The sequence below is a fragment of the Colobus angolensis genome, unplaced genomic scaffold (genome assembly GCF_000951035.1).
Source record: "Colobus angolensis palliatus isolate OR3802 unplaced genomic scaffold, Cang.pa_1.0 Scaffold403, whole genome shotgun sequence".
NCBI lineage: Eukaryota > Metazoa > Chordata > Mammalia > Primates > Cercopithecidae > Colobus > Colobus angolensis.
The window spans coordinates 2,489,394-2,516,628 of NW_012117411.1; the positions used below are offsets into that span (position 1 = coordinate 2,489,394).

Consider the following 27,235-nt stretch of genomic DNA (forward strand, 5'->3'; position numbering starts at 1 on the left):
TATAATATATATGGCAAGGGACAAGTAATTTTATTTACATATGTGTAGTTTTTAGCTTAATAAGAATGTCCTCTGTTATAATACTTTGGAACTGTTCATTTAATATTATATTGATAAGATTTATCCATACTGTTGTATGTCTCTACGGTTTGTTATCTATTATAAATTACATTTATATAGCAAGTGATAAGTAATTCTATAATAAACAATTACACTAAAAATAACTTGATTTTCATGATATTATGGCTATATCAGGTGGTGATATGGTTTGACTGTGTCCCCACCCAAATCTCATCTTGAATTGTAACTCCCACAATTCCCATGTGTCTTGGGAAGAACCCAGAGAGAGGTGACTGAATTAAGGGGGTGGGTCTTCTCTGCACCATTCTCATGATAGTAAATGAGTCTCATGAGATCTGATGTTTTTAAAAACAGGAATTTCCCTGCACAAGCTCTCTCTTTGCCTCCTGCCACCCATGTAAGATGTGACTTGCTCCTCCTTGCCTTCTGCCATGATTGTGAAGTCTCACCAGTCATGTGGAACTGTGAATCCATTAAACCTCTTTCTTTTGTAAATTATAGTATGAAAATAGACTAATACAGGTGGGTCAAATTAGAGGGAAGGAATCAGGAAATGAGAATTCAGTCACTGTTTTGGGTGGTTGTTTTGTAGGTGCTTATTAATAATTTGAAATATCTAAATAGTTCAATTCTAGTTTCAAATAATTTATGAGGATAGATGGATTACTCTCTGGCCCACATTAGAGGATGTCTATTAATAAAATGCCACTCTGAAATTCAAAGTGCTAGTCATATGACTAATTACTTCTAAAGAGTTGAATTCAAGAGTTTTAGAACATTTGAGAAAAAAGACAAAGAACTTGATAGTTGATGATGATAGGGCCCAGAACCATGAAAATTGTGACATGAAGAAAGTATACTTTTGAATATCTCTCATTTCCCCTTTATGTTCCTTGAGTTCTTTTTGGTAAAGGAGAGTTTCATATTTTTCTGTATTCACAGTGGCTAATACAGTACCTAAAACATAATAGTGGCATAATAAATGCTGTTGAGTCAATAACTGCACAGCATCCTTTCCACCCTCCCTTCTCCTCTTTACCTTTTGCCGATATTACTACGACAGTGTGCTTCTCTTATTTCCATTAGATATTTCAGAAAATAATCTAATATTTTAAAATATGTACATTTTTGTTTATCTTCTAAGACTTAAAGTATTACCCCTTCAGAGTTCAGGACAATGTTTTCAATTATGGAGTCAATAATGAATCAAGATTTAAGCATAATTTTAAAATTATTATAATTTTAGAAATTAAAAAGTAAAAAAATTAATTAATGGAACAATACTTTGTTTCCACTGTACCTTAAATTATATAATACAGTCATCTATATTATTTAATCAGGGTCTCTATTTTTCTAATAGATATTTTAAAATAATCCACGAGTCATGAATTATAACAAACACTGAGAAATTGAAAATATGCCCTAGTTTCTTATCTCAAGGAAGCTATAATGTGAAGATGGAAATAGACATATCAACAGGTAATTACAATTACTATAAGTGATAAGTACTATAATAAACAATAGTATATGATATTCTCTTAGAAATAAGGAGAAAGGACAGAAGTTATCAGGAGACTGTTAGAGGAATCAGGAAGTTTATCTCAAAGTTACTAACATTCTGATTTAGGTTTTAGGGATGACTAGAAGCTTCCCAATTAGAGAAGAATACAGTCATTGTAGGCAGAGGGAACAACAGGTGGCCAAAGACAAGACTAAAAAAAGCACAAAAGGGCCAGGTGTGGTGGCTCACGCCTGTAATCGCAGCACTTTGGGAGGACAAGGAGGGCGGATCATGAGGGTCAGGAGTTTGAGACCAGCCTGGTCAACATAATGAAACCCCATCTCTACTAAAGACACAAAAAATTAGCTAGGCATGGTGGTGGGTACCTGTAATCCCAACTACTTGGAGGCAGGAGAATGGCGTGAACCCAGGAGGTGGAGCTTGGAGCTTGTTGTGAGCTGAGATCATGCCACTGCACTCCACACTCCAGCCTGGGAGACAGAGCAAGACTCCGTCTCAAAAAAAAAAAAAAAAAAAGTCACATCTAGAAACAATGAGATGTTCAAAGGGCTGGAGGACTCTGTTTGGGGAAAGAATGCCAAGAGGTAGAATGAGAGTTAGTTCAAGCCAGATTGTAAAGGGCTTAGCATAGCAGGCAAAAGGAGGTTGAATTATTTAGGTACTTTTTAACCAGTGGCATGGGGGATTAGGGCTAAACAGGAGAGAGACGTGGTCACATTTACATTTACCAACCTATTTCTGGAGGTAATGTACAGGAGAAACTGGATGGGATGAGCCACAGTGGAGCAGAAAGACTAATCAGAGTCTCCTGAAACATTTTCAGGCACAAAATAAGGGCGAAGGGTACTATTAATGAAGAAAGAGAAAAAGAACCAAATGTGAGTTTTAATTTTGATGTAGCATTAATATGATTTGATCAATATGCTGTACATAGATGTTTTTTAAAGCCCTTTTCTACCCAACCTCAGTCGCATTTATCAGAATTAGAAATCTACATTGTTGCCCCTTCTAAGACCTAGGCCAAGATGGTTAACTGAGGGATCCTGCACTACAGGTCAGCAAGATCTTGAATTAGTCTGCAGATTGGTTTTGATGTTTTATGTGCTGGGTGACTTGCTTCCCAGGAGTTCATGTGGACACCTTTTTCAGGGTTCCTCCCTAATCTCTGGTACACATACCTAGATGGTAAACCAGCAAGTTATTTCTAGGTTTTTGATTTTTATTCCAGTCGTTCACTGAGGAAAATAAAATGTTTTCTCATTCACACTAGTCACCTGGGTAACTAACATTCTAAGGAGTTCTTACCAACCTTTAGAATGCCCTCTTGGGCATTCTACTGGAGGAATTTCTAAGGAACTAGAAATCAAGTTCACAGAGGAACTTTAAACATCTCAGTTGTTTAGAAGCCCTGTTATCTTGTCTCTCCCCTCTCTCATAAATACAATAGATCTCAAATACAACAACAGTTCCTAGAATTGCCTTTCATGTCAGAAACTTCAGGCCCTACCTCTGTAAAATCTAAATTAATATAGACCTGCATATGGAGGTAAAGATGGGGAACAGAGAATGATGGTGCTAAAAATTTCCTAAAATGATTTTGATGTGAGGCCAGATTTGCAAACTCCTCGTATAGACAACAATGTATCTCCTTGCCCCACTGGATTTAGCTATGCAGACTCTTCCTCCCTAGATGATAGGCAGGTGGGAGAGTCATTGCAATTCCTGGCCCCAAATCCAGTTCCCCTGCTTCTTACTAGTTTCATATGAGTTTAAAGCATGGTTTGCTACTATATACATAACTCTTAAGATAATCAAGAAATAAAGGATTGTGCAGAAGCTTCTAATTTGGAGATCTAAAAGGATGGAAACACCATCATTTGACATGGAGATTTAAAAGGAAAAGCATGGGTGAAAGAAAGAGGATAAGCTTTATTGAAGGATATGTGTTAAACTTGTAAACTCTTCAACCAACTGGGAAGTGAAAACTAGTGTTTGTTGAATGAAAAATGCCCAGATTGACATTTTTCCTTTTTCCCTTACAATATCATTGCACACAGGCTTGCACTGTCTTTATAAGTTAAGGTAAATTTTCCCTCACTTCAGAAAGGTGAGACATCATATTGAAATTTTATGTGATGACTTCTAAAAGACATTAAATATGTGCTCAACATAAGAAATGAATGTTTTCCAGGCAATAGTTACACTTGTAACATGTAGTAGCAATTTTAAATGTATAGCAATCTGTGTTTATTCATTCAATCCATCATCATTTAACAGATGTTTAGTGGGTGCCCACCAATTACGAAATGTTGCACTGGATTGTCACAAAAAGCAAGACGTCCCTGCCCTCAGAAGGCTCACAAGCCAATGGGGACAGTGGACAAGTACATAAAGCAGCAACTCCAGGGTACGACAACTGTGAGCTCCATGATGAACAGAGTGGGGTAGGAATACCTTCTAGAAGGACATGGCCCGTAAGCTGAAACCTAAATAAGAAGCCTTAGCTAGAGAAAAGGAGAGAAGCAATTCCAAGCTTAAGGCATTATATTCAAAAACCTTATAAGTAAAAAAAGAATTATTCTCAACTTGTTAAGTAATCCAAGATACAATTTAGTAAAAATATGAAAGACTAAAGGCCCAGGGCACCAACCAATTGGAAGCCAACTAGCTTAAGAGGCACAAATTTAAACCCAAACAGTGCCTCTCAAAATGTGGTTCACAGACCTCCTATGTGAAAATGACCTGGTACTTACTACAAAGTAAGTACCTGCTGCTTCGGGGCCAGAAATCGGATCTACTGAATCAGCATCTCTGAGTGGGCAGTGGGAATCTGCATTTTAACTGGAACCTCAGAGTTAGCTGAGGTGCACTAGTGCTGTCTAACTACACATATTGAAAAAGAATATCTGCAGGCAGACACTCAGACTCCAGAAATGTGGTATACAAAGTGCCTCTTTATGTCTCAAACTTTTCCAGCAAGTTACCCACAATTATGCTGCAGCTATAGCTCTGTGCACAAAAGAATAAATGTTTGTGTATCTCATATATACCCAGAAAAGAAAAAACACATTGAAGAATAGACCAATCATCTTCTGTGACTTACAGAATAAAATAATGAAACATCAATGGGGTAGAAATTGAAGGACATATTCAACTTATCTAATAAGCAAAAAAAAAATTTGTGTTTCTAAGTCAGCGATTAATCATTCAAAAATGTGAGTTCTACAGACTCTTTACCTCTGAGCCCCATGCAACTTACAGAAAGTTTATTTTACTTTTTACGCCAAATTCCTCTCAGATTTGTAAGAGACCTCATACTTGGATTGTCTCATCCCATCACTTTATAGAGAAAAGAAAACTAAAGTCCAGTTAAACAATATGGCAGAAGTCATACCAACCAACTAGTGGCAAATCCATAACTAGCTCTAAGTTTCTTAGTCATTATGTTAGTGTTCTTTCCATAAAGGGTCAATCTGTGGTGAAAAAAAGCAAAAAAAAAAAAAACAAAAAAAAACCTGCATGCAAATCTCAGTCTTTCCGGTTACTTAACACTTACTAAGTCAATTACTCACCATGTGACTTCAGTCAAGATACTTAATCAACCTCTCTGCGTCTAATTTTTCTCCAAAATCTTGCCTACTCCTAACACAGAGTAATTATTTAGCATAGTTTCCAATACATGAAAGTGTTTACTAAATAATTATTTTTATTAGGAAATGTAGTAAATGGCACACTGATCATTAATTCTAATTATCACAAAAACAAATTTATATACTGCTTCTTTTACACTGAATTATGTATACTTTTAATGTTTACCATATTCTCTCATATATTTAATATGCAAGGTACTTCTAAGAGTAAAATGTGCAGTCCTTGATAGCATACTTGCTCAGCCATTTAAATATACGCTTATTATTAGAAGAGCACCCTTCAAAAAGAAATCATTAGATCTTCAGTGACAGTAACCTTTTGTTTAAAAGTATCCTCTCCAAATACAATGTACACTGGCATGATAATTTGTACCTTTTTTCGTTACCCAATTGATTTACTCAGTGCCAGGATTTAGGCACCATGTTAATATTACTGCAGCTTCTGGATGTGTTCCACTTTTGCTGTTGGCGTTACAATTAATTTTAACACTGTCAAAATGTAGTCGTTTTTAGTATAATAATATAGTTTTTCCAAAGGTCCTATGATCCCGTTGTGCTAAAACCCCATATGTCTCTTAAAAAATGAGCAAAACCTCTTAAAGATCTATGCCACAAAGTCTAAGTCTGATGTGATGGAATTACCCAATCAGTTAAGGTGAATGGCAGGATTAGGTTGTAAGCAGCAAAGCCTAATTCTGCTCCAAGAGGAATCAAAATGTTGGCATGAAAAGGGATCATTTCCAAAGTAAATCATGAATATTGTATTTGTGTCTCCCTAATACCCAGCCTGAAAGTGCTCAGAATTTTCTAAACAGGACCAAACTTGGAATTCTTGGGCATCACCTCTCTTTCTATGATAAACAACTAAAAACTAAATGTGAAACTACTTAAGTTCAGACCAGCCCTCTTCACTCAAAGCTTGTGATCTCATTTTTTTTCTTTCACACCCCTTCACCCCATGAAAGAGAGGAAAATAAATGACCTTTAAAATCAGAAATAATATGAGCCTCCTTTGAGATTTTTAAAAAGTCATTCAAGAACAGTATATCATCATTGGCACTACATGGACACATACAGAAATGTTGAATAGGTTTTCCAAGGATAAATAATCATATAGTGTATTGTGGACTGTTTCTTTTCATAATATTATGTTGCAAGTTCTCTAAAAATTGACTTTCTAGAATTCTGCCACTTCATAGCCACTCATATATTGAAGAAAGGAAGAAAGTAAAGGCTTATACTTAACAATAGGCAAAATTCATAATACACTACCCAACTACTACAGCTTAATATATTTTCCTTTTACAGGTGTTACAGTACTGGCTAGTCTTCTCTTGATCAGGAATAAAACCAAAAGCGGAAGAGAAACATTTGATTAAAAGAGAGATTGGTGTCTAATTGTGAAGGGAAGTGCCTGAGGAAAAACAAATTTAAGGAACTATGCTGAAGGAATTAAGGATGAAAAGATGCATTAGGTTCAGTTTCTTCATAATGCCAGAAATGAAAACAAAATGAATACAGTCTAGCATGATTAACAGGCATTGATAAAAGCAAAAAACAATCTCAAGAAAAAAAGTGAGAATTTTAAAAATGTCTTTATATTCTTCTATGCTGAATCTGGAAACTAATAACTGACACAGTAAGGCACATCATTTTGTTTTGGTTTTGACCGAAACGTTGTTTTTTTTGTGGGCATCACATTTCTTATCTGTAAAGTGAAAGCTCTGGATTAGCTTAGAAGACCACAGATAGAATACACTCATGCTTACCTTTCTAACACTCACGGCAAGCACTGATAACAGATAAAGGAACTTCCTTGCTGTGGCCGTATTGAGCTCCATTACTTTTCTTTTACACAGCCAGGCAGCCACTACCCATCAACCCCTTCATTGCTGAAAATGGAACCAACTTGCCTTCTCAGCTTTAATATTAAATAACATGCCTTGCAGTTTAAGAGCTCTACATCTGTATAACTAAGAGGAGTATTCTGAGTATCATTTAGAGGTGTTTAATTGGAAAAATTCCTAATATTTTTCAAAAACAAAAATGCTGGTAGAATCAATTCTCCAATAAGAAATGGAGAAATGCTGAACAAAAAAAGTTGTTCAGTCTTTGAACTAACAGTCTATGAAGAAGGGAATCAAACTTACATTCCTGCAACAGAATTACCTACAGAATCCATGGAAAGGTATTCAAGTACTTTTTGAAGCCTATTCATATGCCATGTTATGGAGAATATGTTATGGTATAACTTTTCATCTGAGACTTTATATATTGCTTGTATTCACTTTCTTGACAACCTAAAATTGCAATATAGCCAAGGATAAATTGTCAATTAAATCACATGATCTGTATTATCAATTTAAACTTAATGCCACAGAAATCTCACGTGCATAGTTTGTGAGCTAATCTTGTATTATTTCTACTACATGTAATGGAATGGTGTATTTCCATGATATTTTGTTTATGGAAAAGAAAACCTTTTCAAAAGTAAAACATTGCCAATATCTATAATTGATTAAGAAAAACAATACATTGAATATACCTATTATATAAGCTAATTTATTACTTTTAAAATGTGACTATAAACCATGTAAAACCACAAGCCCATTGGGGAAACTATACCGAACTGCTCAAGCATTCAAGTAACTCAGAACATACCAGTATGTTTGTGACCAGATTGTTTCGTTGAATTATCTTCCTCTTTGCATAAAACTGAATTATTGCATTTCTAAAAATCTTCTCTATTTCAATATCTAAGTTAGAACATTGTCCAGTACCTCCGAGCTTGATCTTGAGAACATACTGGAAACAAAAGGTACTTTGCCTTATTGATCCAGGAAATTGCAACAGCAGACAGAAAAGCGACTGAAAAACAACCTTTTTGGAGAATTCTTTGTTAAATCTCTCTTCAAAAGTTTCTTCATTTTTTAACTCTTCAGTTCCTACCAAGGATAACCGGTCTAAATCTGCTTTGTCGTGACAAAGAGGTAAGTGGCAGTGTTTTTTCTAGCTCACCCCAAAGGAAGTAGGGAAAAAAGACATTTTAGACTTAATTCTCTGATTGGATTGGGCACCATGTGCAATTCTGTAGAGCTGTGTACTCTCCAAAGAGGCACTCAATTTTCAGGATCTAATGCATAACTAAGTAGAATCTGGGAGGTCCAAGTGTGAACCAAAAAACATTTAGGTTGCTTTGGAATGAGATCTAATTACAAGCAGAATTCATATGTCATAAGTGAAAGAAGACTTACAGATAAACCTGGCCCAAAGAACTCCATTACAACCTGCCAATCATATTCAATTGAGAGAAAAATACAAATGTTTTTCAGTGTTGGATACCAGAAAAACTGAATATACTCCAGAGAGATACCATTTTAAAAAATCTCAAACTTATTGGCCTAAAGTCCTTATTTTACCTGCGTTCTTAAATGAAGCAACAGTCACCCTTGGAACAGGTGGGTAGCAAGAAAGTAGCAATTGTCTAGCTGAGAGTCTTGCCACCTCAGAAGTCTTATCTCCACAATTTCCTCACAACATATGCTGACAGCTTTATAATGCCTACAGCCCTCAAAAATAATCAGTGTGTTGTCATGTGTATTTTTTTTCTAGGGATACTAAGTTTCAGGCGTTATTTTCTTCATAATGATGTTAATTTTTTGTGATTGTATAAAAAATCATTATTAGAGTCATGACCACTGAGTCAACTAATTCCAGTTCAACAAAACCTGTTTCTTCCATGGAATCTACAGTAAACTTCACCTAAGTCACTTGATTTGTTAAATATTGAGCTCTAACCTTCAAACTCTACTGTATTTGAATTAACATATTATTTTGAAAACTGTTGTTAAGAAAAGGTGATCTTACATGTAAACCAAATTCTCAGTATATGTTTGGAAGGGTTTGGAGAAGGAACGAATATAGGAGGGGATGAGACTTCTGAACTTTGAAATCAAATCATTCAGAAGTAACGGTGCTCAAGAGAGGAGTATCTTACCCAATAGGGTGGCAGGTGTGAGCTCACAGCATCAAACTGCAGCCACTCACCTGAGCATGTGTGACCTCTAATGTTCCCCAAGATGAGATGTTTTCATGTGGTTTGTTTGTTATTTTTTAAGGAGAACAAAGTACCAAGCTTCAACTTTTTTCCTTGCTTCTATCTCATTCCTGGCTCTTGAAGAATTTCAAATAGCCCTCCCATTATCTGGAGAGTAAATCAGGTGAAATGATGCATAACTCAATAAAAATACTGGAAAAGCAATGCTTCAATATGTTTTATGGTAAATCATAGATTTTTACATTTGTTAAAAAAAATCAGATATCTTAAATAATTAGGACTAACAAAATTAAAGCATGCCAAAGCAAGTTAGAATGTTAAGATACTGCATTGTTGTGACTACTTTTATTTAAATGTTAACTTTAAAAGATATGAAGTCATTTTTTAGACCCTGGGCATGTTTCTGGATTGCTATACAGTCAAATATATGTCTAGTATTTCCTCTATGTTTTTGTTTATATTATCAGTTACTGCTTTATAGTTTTTATAAGTGGTTAGATGCCTCTATGATATTAAATCTTTTGGAATATATACCTATTTTCAAGCAATTCCATTTTACAAACATTTTCAAACTAGTTATTCTACTTATGCTAATCATGCCATAAATTTATGTATCGGGAAAAATAGAAATACAGTAAATTGGATGAGTTTGCATTAAAATCCAAACAAGAACCCTATTATTACACTGGATTTGTATTTCACAGCATTTGAAAAGTTTTCCAGGCAGATTCAGTAAGTCTTAAAGCATTGTTTCTAAATTTAATGCTTTGGTGAACTTACGTCACACATTAAAATCATCTTAATGCACCTTTTTGTCAATTCTTCACAATAGTATTACAAAAAAGAGAAGAGAGGATATATTTATAAAGCAAATGAAAAAGAACTCAATGGAAGCCTATTACACTACCTGTTGATGAGCATATAAGAGTCATTAATATGCGGATCATTGACATGATAGGCCATAATGACTCCTCCAGGGACTATCAGTCTATTGTGTCAGAGACTAGTTGGGGATTCATTAACGTGCAGATGTGTGACTTCTTAATATGCAAATTATGAACGCAAAGCACTGAGGCATACCTCACAAATGTCCACATTTTGTGTTACACATCTTCTTTGTCAACCCCTCACCCACACGTTTTGTGAACTATTTTGTTTCTTCCATCCTCTGTCACAGATTTCTTCACAAAAGAGCCTATACTGATATGGAATCTACCACTTCACATTCAGAGAACTCCTCCTCTTCAGCTCATGTTTTTGTTGTTGTTGTTTACTTAAGGCTGGTTTATACATACAAACCACTTGCTTGCACCATTTTGACTAAACCAGTCGAATTCAGAAAAATATAAAATCTGCTTTTATATTTTTCTCCAATGTAAAATTGGTTTTTGGCAATGACACATCAAAGTGAAGAAAGCACTTGTTTTTAAAAATGAAACGATGAAACGTGAGTAGCATAATTAGCAGTTGAATAATTTGGACTGAAGGTGGGTGGAGAAAACATAGTGGAATGGAATACCGAAAAAGAGCAGAGAAAGCCACAAGAGAGGACACCAGAAAAAAGAATGCAATTAAATCAAGTAAGAGTATCTGATACCAATGTAACACAATAAATGAGGAAATGGATGTAAGCACTCAATGTCTGGCATATAGCAAGTAAGCAGGAAGCATCAGCTATTATGATTATATTGGCATTTTGTATTTATGCAAAAAAGTGAATAGACACATTCCCTTTTGAAAAAATATGAAGAAAAAAAATACGGAGTAAAAGTTGTTCAGTCTTTGAACTAACAGTCTATGAAGAAGGGAATCAAACTTACATTCCTGAAACAGAATTACCTACAGAATCCATGGAAAGGTATTCAAGTACTTTTGAAGCCTATTCATATGCCGTGTTATGGAAAATATGTTATGGTATAATTTTTCATCTGAGACTTTATATACTGCTTGTATTCACTTTCTTGACACTTTATTATTCTAACTTGATCTAAAATACAATACAATCTTTCATTACTATTTCTCTTCTAAATTTCAGGAGATACAGATCCTTAGTTCTTTACTTGTAAACTCCATATATCCTAAACACTACAGTGGGTCTACAGAAGTCTATATTTATTGATTATAAAATAATTATATGTCCATATAAATTAACTTGTATAATTTTTAAGTTAGCTTTAAGGTCCTCACTGTCTTGAGGAGATCCTACATAGATTTTATTTGATTAAAACCCTTTCAACATGAGGTAATATGTTTTAGAATAAATTATTCTTATTATTCTTAATAAGCTTATTGACATGCTTATTACAAGCAGCTAATTATACTTCTTATTCTGGCTAATGTTAATTTCAATATTAAATGCCAGAAAACATCAAATAGTTACTGGAGTTCCAAGCTGCAGTGAGCTATGATTCCACCACTGCAATCCAGCCTGGGCAGCAGAGTGAGGCCCTGTCTCTTAAAGGAAAAAAAGAATTATGAAAATGATATAGGAAACTTAGAAACTTACAGTAGAGACATCATCTTTTATTCACTGGAGCCACCCACTGGAGGGGATGAAGGAGGTCAGGATGAGCTTATAAGTGCCAAGACACCTTGCCCCATTGAAGGCTTTTGGGTCCCTGATTAAATGAGTAGAATTTATTACCAGAAAATCCTAAGAAGATGAAGTGAGAAGGGTTCACTAGGATGACTACCGTTGAAGATTAGTATAAGAGCAATATGGTGTTCTGGAAAGGTCAAGCTGAGAACCAGATAAAAGGGGAAAGGCAAACAGCAGGTGACTGAGGAAATGGACCACGCACTGGGATTGCTAAAGGAGTGAAGCTCAAGAGCCAAACTCTGCGGAGATGCAGTTATGTTGACAAGGATGGGGATCTCTGTCACACTTTTAACAAAGCAGCACAGGACATTAGTCAACACTTGGAAGGACACTGCTACCCAGTGGGTTTAAAGGACTCAATCCGTCTATTGAATATGATACCAATTCAGAATAATGTCGGATAAAGTTCAACATGTGTTCATTCAACAAATATTTAATTTGTACTGGGCTAGAAGTTAAACTACTAGCTCAGGCTGACATCGAACAAATTCTGCCTTCATAAAGTTTACAGTCTAATGAAGGATAACCCAAAACAGCACTTTAAAATCCCAGCTGTAAGCTTCATGACTGGCGTAGCATGGATTTCTATAGAAGAAAATAATAAGAGAACTAAATCAAACTCAGAACAGAGGTGGCCAGGGAAGGCCTCCTGGCAGAGGGAGCATTTTGTTTGAGTCCTGAGGGCTTAGTATGACTATTGAGATGAAGAAGACAGCACAGAAGAATATTCCAGGCAGATGGAATATAATGGGGCATGGCAGTGACAGAGATACGTATCCAACAAAAACAGGTAAAAGATGAGTACAATTAGATCTTAGTGACAAAGATAATGATAAAAATTTTCTCTTTAACCAAACTCCAGCCAGGCTCTTCAGGCCCATGTTCTTGACTAGGCCTCAACCCTAGCCTACACAAACTATAGCCTCTCAACACAAATGGTTTTGACCTCCTCCTTTCCCCACAATAAAAGACTTAAGCAAATACTAACATCTTTTCTAAAGCTCAGGCCATATTTCTAGGATGACCCTTGTCATATTTAAAGTGCCTGTTTGAGAAAGCTCAAGGCTGCCAAAACAGTTTATTGTTTGTTCCAGCCAACACCTGAAGATAGGGCCCTGATCACCATTTCTTAGAGCTTTTACTTAAAAGGGCTTACAAGTGCAAATCCTTTCTCTCTGTGTTAAGATGTATACGTATGTCCTACAATTCAGTATTGTCTTTTTCCAGAGCCTGAAAGCCATTTCACTAAAATGTAATCATCAGGAAATATAGGGTCTCTATTTCCCAGTCTGTGGAAGGATAGAATCCTAACTAGAATTTCCAGCTAACAGACTGGCTAGCCTAATCAGCATTTATAAAGACCAGTCCTTTGCAATTTTTCGGTTTTCTGATTCTATTAAGAGTCAGGAACTCACCCAGATCCTATTTGCCCCTTCTCTTCTCCTTCATTCTCCCTTAAAAATACCCAGTCACCTCTGTACCAACTCAAGCCGAGTTCAGTTCATGATGGACCCACTTCCTTATTGCAATAGTGTATTACTGATTAAAATCTGTCCTTACCACTTCATCCAATGTCTTTAAAAAGAAAAATGAATTCTTTCTAAAAGTTTACTTCATTCTAAATGAAAATTAACTTTGCCACGCTGTGTGATGTACCTTTTTTCCCAAAGACATGTTCCCTTTTTTTCCAAGTCATCACTGAAGCAGCAAAGTATATTTAATAAATAATATATAAAGCTTATCCTTTGTATCTGAATGTCCCACATCCTTAATGTTGTTATTAATAGTTAAAAATACTTCATGCCACATTTTCTAGAGTGTTATTTTATTTGGATTTACTTATTTTTATTTGTTTAAGTAGCATTATTATTTTGGGATAGTGTTACTAGTTACAAAATTTTCATTATTTTTTAAATTATAGCTCAAAACACCAGTATTTATGTCCTTGGTTTACATCAGTCATTCTCAACCTTTGTGCACACTGGAATGGTCTGGAGATCTTTTCAAAATACCAAGCCTGCAACCACCCCAGACCAATTAACTTACAGTCTTTGTAGTTGAATCTGGGTGTGGGTGCCTTATTTTTTCCCTTTGCTATGTGCAGCCAGTTTTGAAAAGCACCGGTGTACACTTGTATCCTACACTGGCTTTTGCTATATGAAGGTATGGTTAATGTGAAATTAAGTCCTTTAGTAAAAATATTCTGTTAAGGTTTTCTAGAGGAGTGAGGAAGAAAGGGGCATGCATAATCAAACATGCTAGCATTAATATAAATTGTATATGGATTGCACTTCTGCTACTAAATCTGTAAAACAATTAATTTTCATTCATCACGAGGATTACCTCTCCATACTTCAGTGAATTTAAATTTACTTTTTTTTAACTGAAAGGAAGCCTAGATGTTGTTTTGGGTAGGAAACATTAATCATTTCTATGTTAACAACTTCTGCTTATTACAAAATTGATCATGTTTATGAAGACTTAGACTTGGGCTAGCAAAATGTTTTCCAGTTGTTGTACTATGTAGTGAATTGCCCAATTACTATAAATGCAAGTACCATAAAGTGTATCTCATAAAATAAACAATCAGAGTCTTGAGGTGAAAATAATAAAACAACATTTATTGAAGAAGGTAGAACTGCAATATAATGGTTTAAATGCAAGTTCATGGATAATGCTGATAGTTTAATGTGTTTATAGGTTATTGGTGTAAGAGAATATTTCATATAAAAATACCATAACCACATATATTCTGGTCTTTTCTTTCTTCCTAACATGGTATATAAGTGAAGGCACTTGCAAGATTACACTTGCCGTCTTTCAGAATCATCACTTTCCAATGGTTTGATTTATACATATATCATTATATATGTCAATATACATAAAATATTGATAGATATCCTACATATATAGTATGTGTATACTATATTATATATGACATATATCAAAAATGTATATTTGTGTATATATAGCATTTTATGTTTATATAGTGATGTTTTATATATATACAGTGCTATACATGATATATGCAAGTATGTATAATGATATATATACTTGTATGTACACTTATATAAGTATATTAAGTATATACAGTATATACATATATAATTATATATGTATATATACTCCTAATTTTGTAAAAAATTTTCTTCTTATAAGTACTAAATTACATAAACATATCTAATTTGCATGGTACTAGAAATTAATATTCAAGTTAATCAAGACTTTTTGAAACAAAAAATGATAGTTACAATGATTAAGAGATTCCAATGGAGATGTATAGGGTGCATCTGATTTTTAAAAACTATGAAACCAATAAATACACTCATCATTAAAACCATAATGAACATAATTCATTATTTAACTATTCAGAAGCCCTTTTGGATTTTACTACGCCTCAGAGTTATCAATGAGAAAACTATTTGCCATTAATAGTTTTTCAAAGGTTTTTGTTAACCACATGGGGACTAATACTTAGACTAATATACCATTCCTGACCTCAAAGAACTTGGGAAGAAGGTCACACATATGAGTTCTTAAGTGCAGAAATAGGCAACATTTGACATGTACCAGATGAATGATGTAGGCATTAAATGCCTAGCCTAGAGAAGGGAAGGATCTGGATAATTAGAGACATTAGGAAAGCCTCAAGAGGGAAAATCAAACTGGTTCTTGTGGAAGGTGGAAATGGAATAGTAAGAGACAAGGAAAAAAATGTTTTCAAAGCAAGCAACTGGCTTGAGTAGAAACAGTGAACACAAGTGGAAGAAGTAGTGTCTACATAATGGAAAGCTCTAAAAACATATCTTTGGCTGTATTCATGTTTACCTGTAAATCAGAATCTTGTATTATTAATAGGATTGTTAAATCCCATAATGTATTGTTTTATAGCTACTGCTCATAAATAGCATCAGAAACCAGAAAAGCCCTATTACAATCACTACGTTGTATTCATAAACTTGGAGGAGCTTTCTAAATATTTACATTTCAGCATATTGAGGGCCCACTACTTTATTGAGATTTAATATTCTTTACTGTTCACAAATGGTTACCTAACTAGGGCCCTAACTAAGGCCCATCAGCATGAGTAGTGAAGGGGAAGGTGGTTTTGACATCAAAAGTGGCTGTAATCCCAGTTTCATCAAGGGTTACCTGAAAAGTCTGAGTTTCAGTTTCTTCATCTATAACTACTTCATGGGATTAAAGGAATACATTTCTGGAATTTAACCAAAAAATCAAAATATTTGCTCCCATCACCCTGCCTATGTTATGGCCAGCAGGTTTTAGTTTCATAGTTGTTTTTAAAAAGTGTTGTAAATGTAATAAATGACCTTTGAAAGTAGCCTAAGAATTGACTGAAGTGATTTACAATAAAATAATTTCTGGATTTTCCACAAGGGAATAAAGCTACTTATTTAAAAAATTATGAATGATAAAATACAATGTTATGGTTTGAAAAAAAATAGACTGTACTTGGAGACTGCCTAGAAATGCCAACATTGTAAACATGCTGACTAAACTGATATAGAGGGCAGTGTGGCAAAGGTTCTATTTTTTCCAGACACAAAAATATCTGGTAAGTCTTTTGCTAGGTGTTAATTTCTTTGCCTATAAATTGCATCAGATGTAATAGTGACAAACGGCAACTTTTTATTTAGGAAAAGTTGTGCTCTAGAAGTAGCTATTTCATGGGAAAATGTTGTTAGAAATATTGGTAAATTAAAGAAAGTAAAAAAAGTAATCAGGGGTGAAAGCAAGTTTCATAATATGGGTACACAGTAGCACTAGGGGTCCTGTTGAACTGAATGGGTTTTATGAGATTTGCAAGCAAATGCCGTGAATGTTCATATAATTGCCAATGTCTAAAAACTTAACTCAGTTTACCAAAGTTAACTTGGAATGAGATGTTACCAATATAGAAAATATAAAATACTGGCTAATGTATGAACTCTTTGGAGAATGTCTTTTTTATATGGATTACACATATACATAAGAAAGAGATCAGGTTAAGTGAAAAGCTCATGTGTGCATGTGCATGTGTTTGTGTGCGTATTTTTTCTACATAAGAAAAGTGGTGCATCAAGGGTGGGTTGACCATAACTGGGCAGTATTACACTGCTCCCCATGTTTAATTTCCTAAATAAATTATCAACTGGAATGACTGTACCAAAATTCTGTATATATTCATTGACTAGAACAAATAGCTTTTAGTTAAAATTATACATACACACACAGTCAACAAATTTAGCATATATTCAAATAATTTCTGCTTGTAGACTCATATTAACAAAGGGATACAATGTAAACCAATTTAAATTTCAGTGGGTCTAAGCTGCATATTATTTTTATAAATTTATTCAACATTTCTTTTCCAGACACACTCTTAGATGTTATTGTAGCACTATTCACAATAGCAAAGTCATGGAATGAACCTAAGTGTCCACTGATGGTAGTTTAAAGAAAAAGTACACATACACTATGGAATACTATGCATCCATTAAAAAGAACGAAATTGTGTCCTTTGCAACAACATGGATCCAACTGGAGGCCATTATCCTAAGTGAATTAACATAGAAATAGAAACTCAAATATTGCACGTTCTCATTTATAAGTGAGAGATATATAATGGGTACATATGGCCATAAAGATGGAAACAATACACACAGGGGACTATAGAGTGTGAAGAGAAAGAGGGAAGCAAGGTTTGAGAAACCACCTCATGGTTACTACATTTACGATGAGTAATGGAAGTCCAAACCCCAGCCTTATGCAATAAACTCATGTAACAAACCTGCACATGGATTCTTTGAAACTAAAATAAAATAAAAATGTAAAAAAGAAATTAATAAAGGCTAGAAAGTTATGGTCAGCATCTTATTTATACAGTTACATTCTGGAATGAAATGTTATTTTAAAATTAGGTATCTAGAAAATAGTGTAACTTTAATTCTAAATTGCTCATTATTTGTCCAGTTTTCAAAAATTCTAATATAGCTATCTTTTTAGGTAAGATAGAATAAACGAAGTGATCTTCTGAAGTTCTTTTAACTTTTTAATTGTGTAAAATAAAGTTTCCTCTCCTTCTCTGACTCCCAGAGGAAATATTGTAATAATAGTCCCTCTAACACTGAGAATTCAAACATAAAGAAGGCAGGGCTTGGAGAACGCCTTAGTTAGACTATTGTTGACCAACTGGGTTATTGCTGATCCATCAGTGTTGGTAGTGTATGGTCCTGGTAATAATGATATCATTCACCCCTTATGAGAATTCAGTTAATGATGAAGTTTTTTCTTCTCTGGTGTATGCATTAAAACACTACAAACTTGTTTTCTAGTTAACTAGTTCAGATCTCAAGGGAAAAAGTTATTGAGGTTATTTGACATGGAAAATAGAAATCTTTGTGAGAAACAATATAATTGTGCTTAATTTTAATGTATAAGGATAGGAATTCCAACATTTAATTCAACTGAAAGAGTAAATAAATGACTAAAGACAGAACAATATAAGTGGCTACATTAAAGACATGGAACTTTCTGATAGAACACATTAGTGAAGAACATAATCTTCCCAAGAGATATGTATTAGTTTGTTCTCACACTGCTAATAAAGAGATACCCGAGACTAGGTAACTTATAAAGGAAAGAGGTTTAATGGACTTACAGTTCCTCATGACTGGGAAGGCCTCGCAATCATGGCGGAAGATAAAGGAGAAGCAAAGGCATGTCTTACATAACAGCAGGCAAGTGAGCTTGTGCAGGTGAATTCCCATTTATAAAACCATCAGATCTCATGAGATTTATTCACTACCACGAGAACAGTATGGGGGAAGCCGCCTCCATGATTCAATTATCTCCACCTGGTTCCACCCTTGACAGGTGGGGATTATTACAATCAAAGGTACGGTTTAGCTGAGGACACAGCCAAACCATATCAAGATGATTAAGAAGAAACTATATAACCATTTAACCTGGGTGTTTTCTGAATACTGTTAAAAGCAAAGGATAGAATTAGATGGTCTTTTCTACGAAAGGATTCAACAAAAACTGTTCAGAAATCAAGTACTGTATTAACATTGGAAACAATAATTATAACTATATTTACACTAAATACTAAATACAATAAACACAATACTCTTATGCACCTACTTAAGATTATATGTGAACAATATAATCTATTTTCTGCTGCACCTAAATGTGACTTTTCAAAACTTCAATTTTTCAATTGGTAAGTACTTACAAGATTTAAGTTGTTTTAATATATTATAAAATTATTCATAAATATTAATCTTCAAAAGGTGAGCTTGATAGAATATATTTTGTATTTCAAATACAGCTTATGAAACTGAAATTTATCTTAGCAATTCTATATGATTTATAATTGTGTTAACACAGCCACAGTAATTTTTAAAAATGAAAATCAGCTGGAGGTTATTCATACAGCTTTAGAGTCAATAGGTTAGGTTTGTACCAGGGCTTAATTCTCTAAATATCATGGATGGTATTCTGATGGTGTCAATAGGCTAAGAAATGTTTTCACATAATTAGGAAAAGCATTTTCACTATTCAATATAATTTACAAATATCAGTGGGGAGGGTATTTGAATCCTTTTTACTACTGCAAATTTCAAAAGGTATAAATAAAAATCAAAACCACGACTACACATAGGACACCAATTACCTTACAATATTAAAATTCAATTTATAGTTGTCACTTAAATACCACTGATGTACAACACAGACCATTTTCAGAGTAACTTAGTGTGTGAGGGAATTTTAGAATTTCTTAAGACAGGTTTGTTTAATGTACAGTTGGTCTCTGTCCCTGAGCAATGCAGTATAACAGTTAAATTTAGCAACTTATTTGTTTTCATCTTTTTATCATAAAATCTTTAAAGAGCAGGATGGCATGATTAAGGCTTGAAAACCAGTTGTTATTTTTATTTAATAGATAAAAACACTACCATGCTAGTTAACCTAGCAAAGTTATTGAAGCAGCAGAATAGACACCTGAAAAGATTTGAGAGATATACTCTGAAAAGTGATATATTCCTTTTCATATAGTTGTGGGGTACACACAATGCTTTAAAACAGAGGAATGACCGAAATTTGATGATGCATAATGTATTTTCTTAGAAGAAGAGAATTATATAAACTTCAATTTCATCTTCTATTCATAGGCATAAAGTGATAATAAGGTGAATTGTGTGCAATCAACTCAGTTATTTAGTCCAAAAGAACCATCTTCAGAAGAGCTATCTTAAGACAAAAACATGTCCTCAGTCTCCAATTTATGAACAGGTGATGTTCCACAGTTTTCTTTGTGGCCCAGAAGATGCTATCATTTGGAAATCATTTTCCCACAGAAGCAACGCCATAAATATTAGTCTCCCTGGCTAGTCCCCCAAGACTTATTGAACCAAACCATGATTAATTTTGAAACTATTTGTTTTAGCCTGGGTCCTGGTAGCAGGAATGATAATGAGAGAAAACAGCATTTCTCCGTTAATCTTGAATACAGTACTAGCCAAGTACTGCACAGGACTGGAAACTGTGGAATTTATCACCAATGTCATTAATACTACCGTTTTGAGTATCTACAAAATGTCAGCAACTGGAATAGATGCTTGTATGTGTTAGCTAACGTATTCCTCATAGCAACTCTGCCAAGTAGAAATTATTATCCCTATTTTACACTTGAATAAAATAGACACAAAATATGATTTTCCAAGTACAAGCAGATAGTAATTAGTTAGAATTAAAACCCCAAGGCCTTGCCTTACTTTAAAGCCCTTACTGTTTCCATTGTGCTTCAATGTTTTTGGAATTCACCACCCTCCACACAAACACGTACTCCAGACCCCAGGAGTCTCATACTACTATGGAACCCGTATCACAACATACTTAAATCTGCCTTGTACTCTGTAGTGCTCTCTGCTCTAAAATCAGGCATTTCCATTTTCTCAGTCCAAACTCAAAGTGCCTCTGTGCAACTCACCTCAATGGGTATAAGATTGAGAGAGCTCCTGCCACCCTCAAAGGGGTCTGCATTTAAGAAGGAAAATCTCATACATGCATGTACATGTGTACCTACATAGATAAACATACAACACACACATATATGCACACAAACACACATATATGTAAATTTTAGGCAAGGTTAAAAAGAGAGGTGTCAGACTAGAGAGGATTTTTTAAGTTTGATAGGGTCCTGGGCAATCAGATCCACTTCAGGTGTCTTCCCTTGAGGTCTTTAACCCTGAGTTATTCCTTGGAGGGGTTGGGGTAAAAACTTGGAATAGGGATGAGAATCACAGCAGAACTGGAGGAAGGTGAAAAACTAAGTTGGCCCACTTCATAACGGTGCCATCTTCTTTTTTCTTCCTTTTTTCTTTTTTTTTTTTTTTTGCCAGGAGGATTATTGGCTCAGAAACAGTGGGCCCTGCTTTATTTTTACAGGCTGCAGATGGGCTTCAGGTGGGGAGGATAGGCTCCCAGAGATCCCAGAGGATCCATTTGAGGCATGGCATTCATAGCGACTCCTTTCAGCCAGAGCATGAGAGACACCCTGAAGGAGGATACCCTTTTGTTCCTCTTCTCTCAGAAAAGTTTCAAAACCACCCTAGGGAAAGTCTAGGGTGGGTTATGTACTTCCACAAAACCAGGAAGCCATGAAGCCTTGGTGGACCTCCAAGGAAACGCGAAGCCAGTTGGCGCCTTGCTGTCAACCAGCTGGTTCTTCCAAACGCCCTCCTGCTGGGCCCTGCACAGCTGTGTTTTATGCTTCCACGTGGCCTTGCCAGAGGTCCCTCCCTTAAACAGACCCAGCTTCCACAATTAGTGTGGACTCAAAACGAGTTAGTTACGGCATACATGAGGTCCCAAAGGCCTCGTGCGGCTCTTTACACCTCTTTGGACTATTTCCAGGACCCCAGATTATACTGTACGTGTAAATTAAGGAAGTCTCACAATCCAACAGCTCTGACTGAAACGCATAACATAGCCATATCTTATGCCCCATTTCCCAGTGCTTTTCTTGGCCTCACGTTCACAATTTTACCACCCTGAAAGATAAACCCTCTGTATTCTTAAAATTACGTTTTAGAAAGGAGTTCTCTCTTTCCTATTCCTGAAGGTACCTGGTTCTTTTCCTACAGTACAAAAATTAAGGACTAATCAGTTTTCTCCTTTGGCCTTAAAGTCATTGAGAACTTTATTTGCATTCACTTGGCCAAGTTATAAATACCATCAAACACCTATATCATGCAGTTTCTTTACTTAAAATAATAAATTGGTTTCACTTAATAAAATACAAAACCAGATGAAGTCAACCGGTGTACCCAGCCATTAGGAACATACATTTAGCAGGCAGTGGGGAAAAAAAGCCAAGATGCTGAGAAGGGAGACCACCCCCAAGGCCAATAAGCACACAATGTCAGCTCTAGGTCATGTATTCTAGAAAACCTCAAGTGGAAATAATTCTTATTTCATTTTTTATCTATGGCTTCTATTGTATACCCAGAGAATCTGAAATTGGTTTTGCTGTTTTCTCTCTCCCCTTCATTTCTCTCTGCTTAACTTGCCCAAGTTCACATTGCTAGCATGTAAGAGAGCTTGGACTCAAACTCAGATATCTTTAACTCTGAAGCCTAAAATCTTAACTTTGAGGTTATATTGTTTTGTATGCTATTTTAGCTCATTTGTCTATGTACATTTAATGTGATTTATATCAATGTCATCTTTATCATTGATTTTAAAATAAAATCCGTCAGATATATCAGAAATCTGCTTAGTTTGCTAGGATATGTGGTGATGCTTAACAAGTATCTCATGATGCATGCCTTTCAGTGCAATTAAATATCTTTGGGTCACTCTCAATCACATGCCTATGAGTTACAAGCTCTACCTCCCCCTCTCTCTACATATTTCTTTCTGTCCAAAGTGTATAGACTATCAGGCATCAAAAGAAAATAGACAACCCATACCAATGTGGAGATTTGCAAACTCTAACATGAGAAAAATCTCCATAGAGAAAACATAATGCCTGGATAGGTGATTGACTTAACAGAAATCCTGCCTAAATGTATTCCCACATTCATTCATTCCATACTTATTAGAAGGGATTATTGACACTTTGAGAAGATACAATCTCAGGGACCCTGACAGCAAATTAAGTTTTGTATTAAGAAGAATTGAAGTTAGCTGTTATTCTCTACACCAGGGCAGCCTGATTTTCATTTTAACTATAACTGATATTACACACTATTACTAATCTATTTGCAGGTATAAAGAAAAAAATCATATATATATATATATATGTATATATGTTCTGTTTTTACCTTCTGAAAGAAAAAAACCTCCAAATTAAGCTACATAGGAAGTGTGGAAATGCTCAAAAATGACCCATTTAGATTCTGTAACTATTTGGAGAGAGGAGGAGATTTTAGTAGCTATAATTTTTTGATCAAATAAATATTAGTTCATTTTTATTTTAACCAAGTACACATTTTGTAAAATAACACCAATAAGGTGTGCTATTTTTCTCTAACCAAACTCTTCACAATAAAATCCAACTGCAATATTCATTTAGAAATTTGATAATGCTCTCTTGTGTGAGTTTTAGGAATATTTGAAACCCCATTGCATATAAATTATATCATGGAAAAGCTGTATAAATATTCTATTATGGCACATGCTGTTCTAAGGATCTGTCAGGATTTCCTTTATACACTCCATTTTGAGTGGTATATAAATCAGATGTAAAAATTCATGTTGGACTGAAACTCAGCACAAAAAGCCTCCTCCAGAGGCAAATGCTTTTTTCAAAATGTGGTTTGAATTATGTTGATCATTTTTAAGTTACAGAAGTGCAGAAAATGTATTTGTGGTTTTGAGGGAGAGAGATTTTTTCCATTTTTATAACTCATTAGGAAACTTTACAGGCCTTCAGACCATTTTGTGGTTTAGCTCTTCTCAGGTTTTTCCCCAAAGCAATATTAAAACTTGAATGGTGTCCGCTGTGAATCCAGTGATTACTGTTCTGAATACAAATGTATGTGTGGACACATATATTTCTACGTATCTTCAACTAGGAAAAGTTCCGAAAACATCACACCCAAGGGAGAAGATGAGGCCTATCAGCTGGCGACTCTTTGTCTTGGTATCAGTCAAGTTCGGCCTGTCAAAGGAATCAAAGGAATCCCCTAGCCAAACCACAGTTCAGTAGGTATTGCTTGCAATCTTAAAACTGCATCTTTAAATTGCAGAAAAATCCACTATGTTCAACACTGCCTCTTTTATGAGCTTTTAGACAATAATTCTGCACCTTTTCTAAATTTTGTTTTCTCTAACATATACAGCAAGTTGCAGTGTGTTTAACAGATATTCACTGATAATTATCTTATTTTCAAAGTATTTAATAGGTATATATTTACGCATATAAATTAGTTTGCCAAATAATGTTGAACTTATTTTGTTTGTGTAGCTAATGTGTTAGAGTAATTTCATAAATATCTAAATAATTATTTTAGCCTATGTAGAGATTATTATTAAACGTCTCTCCTAGCAGCATCAGTCAAAATCAAAGAAAGTTTAATTTAGACCAAGAAAGTTGGCCTAATTCACAAAGTTGATTAAGTCAATATTTCAAATGACTTTAAAGGAAAATGAAAATAAACATAACGTATATGTTTGAATTGCTTCCACCTATACTGCATTTAGTTTATTAATACATTGGAACAATACATTTAGTAGTTATTATTTATCCTTTAAAGCATAATTTTTTAAAAATTTCCCAATATCATATCTTATGCTTTGTATTAAATTCCCCTTAGAGAATTAAATCTGGGTGTCTTGATTGCCTTTCCTATTTCCTATATTTCCTATTTCCTATATTACACTATTTCCGGTACAGTTACCAAAATCCTTGGGTTTAGGGACAGTTAGGATGCAGCACTCAGAGGATGATCAAACATTTGCCTGTGGCTGGAGCAATGTAGACTTTCCCTCTGGGATACTGAGGAACAGAAGGGGTATCACTTCTCATGAACGTTTTATCTACTTACCTAGTGTCACAGAAATTAGCCAGCTATGTACTATCGAGACAGCTGAATGCCAGTCTTTCTTATTTTTCACATTAACAAGAGAGCAAGGTTACTAATGAGGGGTCACATCCCAAATCTCTAATCTATATAGCTGAATATCCCTATTTATATTTGGGTCATTTTTTGTTCTGTTGCATTGACTTTTACTAAATTATACTAATTTGTGTTCCATAATGTTATCCTTGGTTATAATTAATGAAATTGTGTGTGTAACTCATATATCACTCATGTACTTATGTCTTTCCGTTAATCATTAAGGCCATTTCTTTTATAATTTAAATTAACATGTATCACTTCAAACATCCCTGTATAACTCAAACCGTTATTAAGAAGTTATTTGCAGCTTTTGAGAGAAGTTTACAAATTGAAATATACTTTTATGTTAATCAAAACTGTTTCAAAGTAAAACATAGACATTTAAAAACCACTGAAAATAAATGTACTTTAAATATCAAAGTAAATAATTTTGTATGTGAATAATCTAGATTTTAAGGTTTGAACAGGAATAATTTATAACTCATTAGGCAAGTAATATACACAGTGCACTTCTCTCCCAACCTATTGCATTATAGCCATTTTTTTTTTATTATACTTTCAGTTCTAGGGTACATGTGTACAATGCGCAGGTTTCTTACATACGTATACATGTGCCATGTTGGTGTGCTGCACCCCTCAACTCATCAGCACCCTTCAACTCATCATTTACACCAGGTATAACTCCCAATGCCATCCCTCCCCGCTCCCACCTCCCCACAATAGGCCCCGGTGTGTGATGTTCCCCTTCCCATATTTTTTTCTCACATTTGTAGAAAGGATAACCCACTGCTATCATTTGAATAGCTTTGACCTTGTTAAACCCTGGCACCATTGCTTTTTACATAGCAAGCAGTATATTTTTAAATAGAGTGACTTTCTTACAGCACATGAAATAAAGAATAACATAAAAACTTTAAGATTATGAATAAAGTATGTAAGATATATCCTCACCTTGATTTTACCTTTAAGCAGCCTTTTATTTGTCTGTTAGGAACTTCTTTCCATGGTTTTACAGGCTCTGGCTCTTGTTCTTTCTTTTGACAAATGAATGTATAATTTGTGCCATTATTATTTGACCAAAATGTACCAACAGAAGTTTCATAACGTATACAAAACTCAACTTTACTGCCATCTTTTTGATAAGGAGGAACCAATGTAATCTTAAAGGAGAACTGGTCAGTTTCACCATCACATGAATTAGGAACATATTCTGCTAAAATGTCATAATGTGTCTGCCAGTCATCTAAAGACATTCTTACATATACTAACTTTTCAAAAGAAACATTCAAAACTCGAATAATACCCTTGATACTTGTAGACCCAGGAAGAGACTCAGTTGACTCCAGTATTGCTTTCTGTACTTGGAGTTGTTGCATAAGATCTTCTTTTGAAGAAGGCAAGTCAAACAGTGGGGCTAAAACATATTCTTCTGTGTGGAAAATGTCTGTCCCTAAGTCGAAAGTAGTTGAAGCACTCGGTAATTCCCAGCAATCAAATTCTTTAACAGACACGAGATTGAATCCAAAGGAATCAGCAAATGAAACTCTTCTAGTACCTGAAGATGGGATATCCAGGTATGTGTCTTCAGAAGAATCAGAACCTCGTCTACTCGGTTGAGGGGAGAAACTAGGTTTGAAAGTAACTTCTTCATCTTCACAAAGAGAGTCAGATAAATTAGGAACTTCTAAAAAATTATCTTTGCTAATCTGACTAGGTACTTCAGAAGGCTCCATTGGGCTCTCTGATATCAAATAAGAGAGAACTGTTCCACTAGTAGAGGCTGACATTTGAGATATTGAGGCTTAAAATAAGTATAATGTTACAGTTGACATTGCAAAAAGAAGTCAGCTCTATAAATAGGTCCAATGGCGTGTCAACTATGCTAGCCTGCAAACTATGCTAGCCTGCCTCTAAAGGCCTTGAATATGATAGCATCCATGCTACTCCTGCCAGTATGTTTCAGATTTAACTCACAGTTTTTAAAGTTGCATTTGTTTATAAGTTAAGTTCCAAAGAGATATTTTTAAATCATGTTCTGCTGTATTGGAAATCCTAGAACTTTAAGATAAAAATATTATTTTAATTAGTTGATGTTAAAAATGGAAATGTGGATTTTTAAAAATAAAATAAAAGTAGTATCACAGTACTGAATATGTAGTTTGAACTAAATTAATTCATGGAGCAGGTAAG

General features: G+C 34.7%; 1 protein-coding gene across 1 annotated transcript in view; it reads right to left on the reverse strand.

Moving 5' to 3' along the window:
• Window positions 1–26,841, reverse strand: part of PPP1R3A (protein phosphatase 1, regulatory subunit 3A) — a 35,981-nt gene extending 9,140 nt beyond the window's left edge. The window contains exon 1 of the mRNA XM_011955952.1: window positions 25,997–26,841. Coding sequence (XP_011811342.1) covers window positions 25,997–26,832 — 836 coding nt within the window. The 5' untranslated portion in view covers window positions 26,833–26,841. The remainder of the gene's footprint in view (window positions 1–25,996) is intronic.
• Between the last annotated feature and the right edge of the window lie 394 nt (window positions 26,842–27,235).